This window comes from Coenobita brevimanus, chromosome 53, assembly GCF_032717465.1.
Source record: "Coenobita brevimanus isolate Jiangsu-jjx chromosome 53, ASM3271746v2, whole genome shotgun sequence".
Taxonomy (NCBI): Eukaryota; Metazoa; Arthropoda; class Malacostraca; order Decapoda; family Coenobitidae; genus Coenobita; species Coenobita brevimanus.
Window position 1 is genome coordinate 42,694,759 of NC_137006.1, and position 11,982 is coordinate 42,706,740.

The 11,982-nt window shown below is 48.0% G+C and overlaps 1 protein-coding gene across 1 annotated transcript in view; it reads left to right on the forward strand.

The window, feature by feature from the left end:
• The first annotated feature begins 1,424 nt into the window (after nucleotides 1–1,424).
• LOC145400813 (uncharacterized) overlaps nucleotides 1,425–11,982 on the forward strand; it is a 60,486-nt gene continuing 49,928 nt past the window's right edge. Inside the window, exons 1-4 of the mRNA XM_080273249.1 lie at nucleotides 1,425–1,480; nucleotides 1,614–1,931; nucleotides 5,415–5,474; nucleotides 6,543–6,726. Of these exons, the coding sequence (XP_080129375.1) occupies nucleotides 1,425–1,480; nucleotides 1,614–1,931; nucleotides 5,415–5,474; nucleotides 6,543–6,726 (618 nt within the window). The remainder of the gene's footprint in view (nucleotides 1,481–1,613; nucleotides 1,932–5,414; nucleotides 5,475–6,542; nucleotides 6,727–11,982) is intronic.

Here is an 11,982-nt window from a genome sequence, read left to right on the forward strand (position 1 = left end):
ATGCTAAGGAGGTGGAGCAGAAGCAGTGTTTTAGCACTGACGTAGCAGGAGGGGGGACAAGGCGACATGGAGGCGATTTGTTTGTGGCCACCCCTTACGGGATTAAGGCGTCTGGCAATAGATAGATAGTAGCAGGACTAGGGGAGGCCGGGGTAGCACTGGTCACTCTAGAAATATCTGTCCATCTATCTATTGCCAAACGCCTTAAAATCCCGTTAGCCACAAACAAATCGCCTCCATGTCGCCCTGTCCCCCGCCATGTCACTGCCCTGCTCCCAGCTCACACACCCCTCTCTCACATACCTTTCCACTCCATCCCTCCATCCCATCCCAGAAATATGTTTGGATGTATGGTGAAAATTCTTGGAAACGTGTGTGTGTTTTTTGATGAATTGATCTGTGAGAATTTATTTTATTTCTTTCATTTATTTATTTATTTATATCTGCTGGGAAATATGTCTAGCCCCCCCACCCCACTGACGACCTCAAAATTGTGTGTGTGTGTGTGTGTGTGTGTGTGTGTGTGTGTGTGTGTGTGTGTGTGTGTGTGTGAAAATCTGGGCCAAGTTAGAGTGAAATGAGTGTAGGATCCCTGAGAACAGAGAATTAAACCTAACCTAACCTAACCTAACCTAAAGAGCAATTTGTGTGAGTGTCTGTAAAAGGAGTGTAATACATCTTTAAACAGTACATTGCCCGCAGTCTGTCTTTAGCGTATTACTGGCGGGATTAGAGAGAGAGAGAGAGGGGGGGGGAATCCAGCCACCCATTGACCCCGTGACCTAGCATCTGCCTCTCAGTCTTAGGTCAGGTGTGGTCGAGACAGCATGACCTCCTTGACCTCCTCAGCCAATATCTTACCCTAGACACATCGCCACTGGGTACAAGTCGTTTCTGTAGTTGTCTATCTGTCTGCCTGTCTGTTTATCTGTCTGTCTGTCTGTCTATCTGTCTGTCTATCTATCTTTCTGCCTCTCTGTCTGTCTGTCTATCTGTCTGTCTGTCAAAAATGCAATTAGGAAGGGCCAGTTAGGTAAGAAAGTACACACACACACACACACACACACACACACACACACACACACACACACACACACACACACACACACACACACACACACACACACACACACACACACACACACACACACACACACACACAATCAACCCAACCCAAGGAAACGTCAACATAACACACACAATCTCCCCAAACTCTGTCAAAATCAAAATATTACTTAACCCCCTCATGCTCAGGACAACTCAGACGATTTCACTCAACTTTTAGCGAGCCATGGGAGTCAGGGAGTTAATATTTTCACCGCCTAATGCTCGGGACAACTCTAGTATCCTCTTTCAGCTCACCACAGACGATTTCATTCGGCTGAGAGTGGATTTTACGGGACTGAGGGTAATTCTGGTGCAATATGGATCAACGTCAGGAAGAAGAATCAAAGAAACTCGACGCTATGGACAAATGCAAGTAAGTTCGGTCTGTGAGGGAGGATTTTTGTGGTGTGTGTGTGTGTGTGTGTGTGTGTGTGTGAGAGAGAGAGAGAGAGAGAGAGAGACCATATTCCTTTCACTCACCCAAACTCCTTTTCATTTGACTCCAGAAACCAAGAATTTCCCACCAAGGCCGTCTTCTGCGTCTGCTTGTCTCTGCTTCTGCTCCTGCTCCTGCTGCTGCCCTCCCTCCTGCTGGTTCCCTTCCTCCGGGGCCTCGAAGCACCTCCAGCCACGCCCCTGGAACCTCTCGGGGCTTCGAAACCTGGCGCAGAAGTCTACGGATCCACCAACCCCACTTTCGACACCCCTGCCACTGGAACTCCAACTTCCACCTCTCTGCCTGCCATTCCAACCTCATCCATACCAGATTCTACTCCCATACCAATTTATCCAGCCATACCAACTGCCACAACCATCCCTACCACGTCAGTAATACCAGCGGATACCAGAACCATCCTAACCATACCAACCACAATTGCTACCATCATTCCAGCTTCCAGTACCACCTCAGCCATACCAAATTTTACTACCATACTAACTCATTTAACCACAACCCTACCAACTACCATAACTCCACCTACCACAACTACCTCAACCACACCAATCACCACAACTACCACCATTGCATCTCCCATAACTACTTCAACCAGACCAACAACTACCACCACCTCAACCACACCAACCACCACAACTACCACTACCTCAACCACACCAACCACCACAACTACCACCATTGCATCTCCCATACTTACCCCAGCCCAGCCAACAACTACCACCATTACAATCCCTGTTCCTACCTCAAGCATCCCTACCACTACCATTCCAACTTCCATAACCACTCCTACCATACCAACTACCATTACTACCACAACAACCAACGCGCCTCAGCCAACTACCATTATTCTCACTTATATAATTACCTCAGGTCCTACCAAGTCAACCAAAACTACCACAATTCCTGCCTCTATTGCTACCACATCTACTCCTACCACAGAAGCTAAATCGATTACAGTCACTCCATTCTCAGTTCCTACCACATTCGCACCAGACACTGCTACCAAACCTATCATTCCAGTATCCATTCCTACCACATTCATACCAACCACTACAACCAAACCCACCATTCCAGTCTCCATTCCTACCACATTCATACCAACCACAACAACCAAACCTACCATTCCAGTCTCCATTCCTACCACATTCATACCAACCATTGCAACCACACTTACCATTCCAGTCTCCATTCCTACCACATTCATACCAACCGCAACAACCAACCCTACCATTCCAGTCTCCACTCCTACCACATTCATACCAACTACTACAACCAAATCTACCATTCCAGTCTCCATTCCTACCACATCCCTACCAACCACCACTTCCCCAACAACCACTCCAACCATACCAACTAGTTCAGCAATACCAAATACCATTATTCCTGCTTACATTACTACCACAACCATACCAACCACTACAACCACTTCAACCACCATCCAGGCTACCGTAACTACCAAAACCATACCAACCACCGCTACCACAACCTCCGTAAGTACCATAACCATACCAACTAGCACCACCACAACCTCCGTAAGTACCACAACCACTACCACACCACTTACAACTATCCATCTCACAGCAACTACCACCATCACAACTACCACAACTACTAGTACTATCTCACCTACCACAGCTACCAGTACAACAGTCCCTACCACAGTTACAACCACTATCACGGCGACAACTACCACCATCCCACCAACTACCACAACTACCACCATCCCACCAACTACCACAACTACCACCGTTCCACCAACCACCACCATCCCACCAGTTACCACAACTACCACCATCCCACCAACTACCACAACTACCACCATCCCACCAACTACCACCATCCCACCAACTACCACAACTACCACCATCCCACCAACTACCACCATCCCACCAACTACCACCATCCCACCAACCACCACCATCCCACCAGCTACCACAACTACCACCATCCCACCAACTACCACAACTACCACCATCCCACCAACCACCACAACATTCACCATCCCACCAACTACCACCATCCCACCAACTACAACAACTACCACCATCCCACCAACTACCACAACTACCACCATCCCACCAACTACCACAACATTCACCATCCCACCAGCTATCACAACTACCACCATCCCACCAACTACCACAACTACCACCATCCCACCAACTACCACAACTACCACCATTCCACCAACTACCACAACAACCACCATCTCACCAACTACCACAACCACCACCATCAAACCAACTACCACCATCCCACCAACTACCACAACTACCACAATCACGCAGTCTCTCCCATTAACCTCTCATCCAGGTATCAGTATATTGCTGGGAGAAAGAAAATCAATGTTTACAATCTTAGACACGCGAAGGAAGACAGGTGTAAAAGAAAACGAAAGCGGAAGGAGAAGCGCGTCACAGAAAACGAAAAACTCAGGTAATAATTTTGACTCACCTGAAACTGACTCTGACTCACCTGAAACTGACTCTGACTCACCTGAAACTGACTCTGACCCACCTGAAACTGACTCTGACTCACCTGAAACTCACCCTGACTCACCTGAAACTGACTCACCTGACACTCACTCTGACTCACCTGATTCTGACTCACCTGAAACTCACCCTGACTCACCTGAAACTCACTCTGACTCACCACCAGCACACAAGTCACCAAAGAAACCAACTGACTCAACTAACATACGTTCTGACTCACTGAGGACACACACTGACTCACTGATCATCCACAGCTCAGCAAAAATTCACTCTGACTCAACGAAAATGGATCCTGACTCAACTAAATCTCACGCAGAGTCACCAAACCCATTTTCTGACTCACCACTGCAGCCTCGAATGGTCACTTCTTCATTTTCTAACCCGAGCAAGATTTTGGTGAATGAAGAGGAATATTTGAGTGAGTATTACCCTTTGAGGTGGCTTCTTGCATCGTCATCACACTTTTTACCATCACCACTACTACAGCTCTCCTCACCACTAATACCACCACCACCACCGTCATCACTACCACATCAAACCCTGCCACCATCACCACACCACTCACTAACAACCCCCCACCCATCACCACCACACCTTCCCACACCATCATCACCACTACCGCACCAACCCCCATCACCATCACCATCACCACACCTAACAACCCCCTACCCATCACCACCACACCTATCCTCACCACCATCACCACTACCACACCAGCCCCCACCACCATCACCACACCATTCACTAACAACCCCCCACCCATCACCACCACACCTTCCCTCACCACCATCACCACTACCACACCATCCCCCACCACCATCACCACACCTCTCACTCCCACGTCTTTCACCACCACCACCCTCACCACCAATAACATCACAACAGCAACCATCATCACTATACCTACTCTCACCATCATTCCTACCACAAACACCTACTTCTACCATTGCAAGTGGTACCATTCCTCTTGTTTTCACTGCTACCAAACCACAAGGTACCATCACTACCAGCACAGCACCTACCATCACCACCACATACGTAAGCGCCAGCATCATCACCACACTCACTGCCACAGCCATACCTACACTCACCACCAGCATCACCACACCCACCACCATCACCACCACACCAAACAACTCCTCCACACATCCGTTCACCACTACACCTGCACTCACCACCACCATCATTACGCCAGGCATCACCACAACTATCACCACCACACCAGCTATCACCACCACACCAACCATCATCACACAAGACACCGCCACATCCAAATCAACCACCCCCACCACCACCACCACACCCATCACCACCCCTATATCTCATACATCAGAGTACAGTAAGCCTAATTCAAGATACAGAAGGCCTAGACATTACAGCAGTCGGAGGTTCCTGGGTGATAGTTACTCCTACAATCAGAGGTCAGTGCCAATCAGATCATCTCATAATCCTCAGTCAGTACCAGGACAAGGCAATCAGTACCCATTCTCAGTAACAGGGACACCACTCAGTACTTACACTCGTGGCGGATATCCTTACTACTATCCATATCCTGACTACTATCCCGGAACGATGGCAAACCTATCCTACCCAGGGCAACCCACGTCCTTCCCACATTCCTACTACTATCCACGGAAACCTGTCTACTCACCACTACTCCAGTTCCCACAGAAACCTTTATATTACCCACTACAATCTCCACAGAAACCAGCACCTCCTGTTTTCAAACCATCCACTCTCCCAGGCCCACAGAAACCTTCCTATTCACCTTTACCAGTGCCAAAGAAACCTTCATTAAATCCATTTTCGTTGCCACAGAAATCTCTCTCTAACCCCTCACCACAGAAACCTTTATATTCACCCTTATCAATAGCACAGAAACCTTCACTGATCCCGGTTTCACTCCCAGATAAGCCTTCGTATTTCCCAGTTTCATTGCCACAAAAACCTCTATTTTCCCCAGTACACTCCCCACAGAAACCATCCCTCTACCCCTTCCCAGTACCACACAAACCCCCATTCCCCTACCACCGCCCACACACCCCCACAAACACCCCCATATCAACACGGGCCCCCCAAAAAGTTATGGACAGAGTAAGGGACTTCTTAGGAGTGTTTGGTGTCATGCTGGGAGTTAGGGAGCTGGCCAGGGGGGTAGCCAGGCTGAAGAGCGTTAGTGATGCTGATGATAATGTACTTCCACCAACTAACACTTCTTTAATCACTACTTCAACCTCACTCACTGACTCACTTACGCCCCCTTCCTCAACCTCACTCACCGACGCATTTTTACCCCTTTTTTCATCCGTCTTCACCACCTTATCCTCAACTTCTTCCTCAACTTCACCCGCTCCCTTCACTTCCTCTCAAACTCAATCGTCTTTCCATCCCTCGTTCTCCACATCTCTTCAGACAACCCTATTTCCCTCGCCTTCCACCTCCCACTTCACATCCGACCTCTCCACCTCCTTTTTGTCATATCCACCCAGTTCCACATTGTTCCCCTACCGTTCCACCGTCACCCAGACCCACACCTTCACCCTCCACGTCACCAGCACCGTCACCGTCACCAGCCCAGTCACCAGTTACGTTACACCGTGGCCTGTCACCATCCAGTACACCAAAACGGAGAGACAACTAGTCATTCGTAGTTCACAGTGTCTGGTGAAGGAGGTTTGTGGTACATTGACCCCGCCACAGGTCACCAATCACCTCACTACACACCTTCCCTTCACCACACACCTTGGCATACACCCTCCTTTCACCACACACTCTGGCACTCTCCCTCCCTTTAGCACACACCCTCCCACACGCCCTCCCTTTACCACACACACTTCTTTGGGCCCCCATTTCACCACACCCCCGCACCACACCCCTCACCCTTCCATCACCACCCAGATCACCAAAACCCGTATCGTGTGCACAAAGTAGTGATCTAAATTTGTACTGTAAATAGTGGTTAAGATTCATTAGGATTATTTTGATGATTGTAAATAAAGAATAAGATTGTGTTTTTATTTTCATTTGCCTTCCTCTGTCACCGTTTTCTTTTTCTTTTTATTTTACGGGTAGTTAGGCGTACACTCTCTCTCTCTCTCTCTCTCTCCCTCTCTCTCTCTCTCTCTCTTGGGGGGGTAAGGGAGGGAACTGAGGACCGTTTGTACAACCGGGCAGCTCCACCGCCGGGCCATATCAGTGCCACCACCTGCAGGCGCCCCTCATTGGCACCAGGGACAGGAGTTCGTGACAAAGCGACTCGGAGGCGTACATGAGGGAGGGCGGCGTGTAGTGGCGAGAGAGAGAGTGACGATGGCTGGAGATGAAAGTCATAAAGAGTTTTTAAAATGTCACGTTACCTGGATAAACTTAAGGCAGGGGCGCATCCATTTCTTTTCCTTGGTCCCCTCCTCTCTTTCCTCTGAGACACAAGAAGCAAGAAGAGGAAGAAGAAGAGGAGTAGGAGGAGGAGGAGGAAGAGGAAGAACAAGAAGAGGAGGAGGAGACGAAGAAGAAGACGAAGGCAGAAGGAGATGAAGACGACGAGGAGGACGCGGAGGACATCACTGGGCATTATCGTCTCAATTCAAGAATTAAATAAGTCACTGTACTGAAGGGGTTAAGGGTCTTGCAATAGATAGACACAGATAGACCTACAATAGATACACAAATAGACATGCAAGAGAGATAAATACAGACCTTGTTATAGATAGACACAGGCCTTCAATCGATAGACGTAAATAGATCAGCAATAGAAAGACAGATTTAGACATGCAATAGACACAGATAGACTTATAATAGACACAAACACCTGCAATAGAAGGGCATAGATAAACCTGCGATAGATAGAGGTTGACCCCAGTAATCATAACAATCCGAGTCAGTCGATGGCCCGAATTCTCCAACAACCACCCGGCAAGGCTAGTGCCAGGGATCGAGTTGCCAAGTCGCTACATCGCTACGTGCATAAAACCCCACAAATCGCTACATTTAAGGCAATCCCGCCAATAGATCGCTAAAATATGGATGGAATATATAGTAGGTGTCACAGTTTAGCGGCAGATACGTGTAAATAACCCTAGATATGGTGCGAAAAGTGGGATATTGGCACCGTTGGAGAGCATACAGCAAACCAGTGACTGCTTGGCCTGTGTCGGGGAAGGTGTGTTAGTGTTCGCTCCTCAGAAGGCAGAACTACACACAAGGAAGCCTGGCAATTTAAAACTACTGCTTGTGGTGTGATTTAGTGAACTCTGGGACATGTTAGAATATCTGGAAAGTCTAGGGAAGAGAAAGGAATGAAAGTGCATGCTCTGTGTTATGTCCCCACTCATAACACAATCAGAGAACACGCATGCTGGACTGCAAACATGAAAACGATGCTTGTGTTTTTTTTTTGTGTGTGTGTGTGAGTGTTGTGGGGAATTTTAAAATGTGAAGGAAGGAAAAAAAGGAGGAATGTTTTGCCTACGAATGCGTCTGTTCCTCACACAACATGAAAAATAACTTAGAACGACTGAAAATACATTGTTTTTGGAGGTGCATTTTGAGTACCGGGGTTGGTGGAGAAATTGGGAAAGAGAGGGGAAAGGAATTGTTTTGGTTACGTGTGTGTCCGCTTCCCACACCCTTAAAACACACACACACACACACACACACACACACACACACACACACACACAGGCCCTTAACTTTGAGAGTGCTGGTTGTGTGATGTGTGTTGGGGTTTGTGTGTGTGTGTGTGTGTGTGTGTGTGTGTGTGTAAACTAGGAAAGTAAGAAGGAAGGAACGGGAGGGAGAATGCCAAGGAAGGGAAGTAAGAAACCAGGAAAGAAAACAAGGAAGAGGTGTGCCAGAGAGAGAGAGAAAAATGAGAAAGTGAGAGAGGAGAGGAAGGAACAGGAGAGTGTCAGTGAGGAAGGAAGGGAGAAGGGAAGGAGTGCCAGGGAAAGAAGGAGGGAAGAGGGAAAGGGAGGGAAGGAGAGTGGCCAATGAGAGAGGGAAGGAAAGGAACGGGAGAGTAGAGGGAAGGGAAGGAGGGGGAGAGAAGAGGGAAAGGAAGGGAAGGAGAGTGCCAGGGAGGGAGGGAGGGAGGTGGGGGGGAGTGCCACGTGCTATGAGTCTCGCGTGAGTGCCACCTGGGCCCCCTGACCCCCCCCTCACCCTCCCTCACCTCCCCGGAAACCAGCCACACACCTCAGTGCCTCTACGCTCGCTCGCTCTCTCTCTCTCTCTCTCTCTCTCTCTCTCGTTTAGACCGCTCTTATCTATATCCATATCTGCCTACCTATCTATCTATCTGTCTATATATATCAATCATTCCTTGATAGATAGATAGAGACAGTATTTGCATGTCCATTGTCGTGGCATAAAGCACACCTGTTCACCACACACACACACACACACACACACACACACACACACACACACACACACTCTCTCTCTCTCTCTCTCTCTCTCTCTCTCTCTCACACACACACACACACACACACACACACACACACACACACACACACACACACACACACACTCCACCACCACACCAACATCAACAGAACAGGGAGTAAGAACGCATCAATCCCCATTTCCATTCCTCATCAATATGTCTTTATTACAGATTTGCTCTTACTATCAAACTACTTAATTTTGACTTAGGAAAACATTTGATCTTAAGAAGGTTAGAAATTATGACCATTATTGAGGTGTAAGATGGGAATAATTCGCTTAGGGTAGGGTGTTAGGAAATTATAACCTAGCATACATACGACCCTAACTGCGAAGGGTGGTTGGGGTTTATAGATCTCATATTGCTACTCAGGGGCGGGCGAGGCTGGTCACTGTGGCATTAAATGTAGGGAGTGAGTAGCCTAGCCCCGGACCCCTACGCCTCAAAAGGGGCAAGGAATGGTGAGATGTGGGATTGTTGGATTACAGTCACCTCCAGAGGATTTTGTTTAGGTGAGGGGGATTTTTCAGGTGAGGGGGATTATTCAGAGGGATTTTTCAGGTGAGGGGGATTATTCAGAGGGATTATTCAGGTGAGGGGGAATATTCAGGTGAGGGGGATTATTCGGGCGAGGGGATTATTCAGGTGAGGGGATTATTCACTGAGGGATTATTCAGGTGAGGGGGATTATTCAGGTGAGGGGATTATTCAGGTGAGGGAGATTATTCAGGTGAGGGGGATTATTCAGAGGGGTATTATTCAGGTGAGGGGGATTATTCAGGTAAGGGGGATTATTCAGCTGACGGGGATTATTCAAGTGAGGGGGATTATTCAGAGGGATTATTCAGGTGAGGGGGATTATTCAGGTGAGGGGGATTATTCAGAGGGGGATTATTCAGGTGAGGGGGATTATTCAGAGGGGGATTATTCAAGTGAGGGGGATTATTCAGAGGGGGATTATTCAGGTGAGGGGGATTATTCAGGTGAGGATTATTATTCAGGTGAGGGATTATTCAGCGGGGGATTATTCATTTATCTGAGCACAGGGAGGTGGTGGTCAAGTGAGTAGAGTCGTGTTCTGCTGTGTGAATGTGCGGGAGTTCGATCCTAGAGTGAGGCAAGGGGCATTGTGAATATATGAATTTCTTTATAATATACTTCACTTATTTTCCACATTCTGTATTAAATTCGCTAGTTCTGGTATTTATTCAGTATGGACGGTGGGTATTGGTGCCGAAGTGGTGACAGGGGAAGGTCCTTTAGCACGTAGGAGAACCGCAAACTCGTCCAGGTAGCGATTCACCCGGTCCTAATCCTTTACTTCGTGTTCTTCCTCCACACAAAGTCCTGCTCCCCCTCCACTGAGCCGGATTACGTCTCTAAGCTCAAGGATTTTTTGTTTTTATTCTTTTTTCAATCCCCTGGCGATTTTATGCAGCTGAGGAGAGATTTTTAAATGCTGGAGGGGTTAGGAGTAGCCTTTGAAAATCGTCTTGTAGCAGCGAGGAAAAAATGAACAGGAAAAAACAAGGGGTGTCACTCAGATGCAAGGGTTGAATGTATGGTGGTGTGTGTGTGGTGATATATATATAGTGCTTTCACCTTAACCTGGCCTACAGAGAGAGAGAGAGAGGGAGGGAGGGAGGGAGGGAGGGAGAGAGAGAGTTACGGCTCCACGTCCTTTCCATAACACTTCATCATCACTAGCAATATAATTTAGTGTTAATATACTGTTACAAGTCGGTATTCAAGATGGAGAGTGCAATTTTAGGCCAAGTTAGAGTAAAAGGAGTATAGTTTTCCTGTCTTTATTTATTTTTTTCCTATTGTCCTTCCTTCCACTCAGGTCTTGTCTGGTTGTATTGATCTAGTTGTTGGTTTTGTGGTTGTGGAATGTGGTGGGGAATGATTCGTGTGGCTGTATTTACCACCCTCCACCACCACCACAAAAATCATCTCCAACCCACCACACCACCACCGCAAAAACTATCACCGTCCCACCACACTGCCACCACAAAAACCATCACCAACCCACCTCACCACCACCGCCACAAAAATCATCACCAACCCACCACACCACCACCGCAAAAACTATCACCATCCCACCACACCACCACCACAAAAACCATCGCCAACCCACCTCACCACCACCACCACCACTAAAATCATCATCATCATCCCACCACACTACCACCACCATCACAAAATCACCTTCCCACACCACCACCACTACTAAAACCACCACCAACCCACCACACCACCACCACCACAAAAACCATCACCATCCCACCTCACCACAACCACAACTATCACCACCACCATGCCACCCTACCACCTCCACCACAAAAACCATCACCACCACAACCACACAAAAACAACCACCACCATCCACTCCACCCCACGCCAACCACAAAAACTACCACCATCCCTCACCACCACCACCCCCACCACCACCATAACCTCGTCCCCCAAACACACATACGACA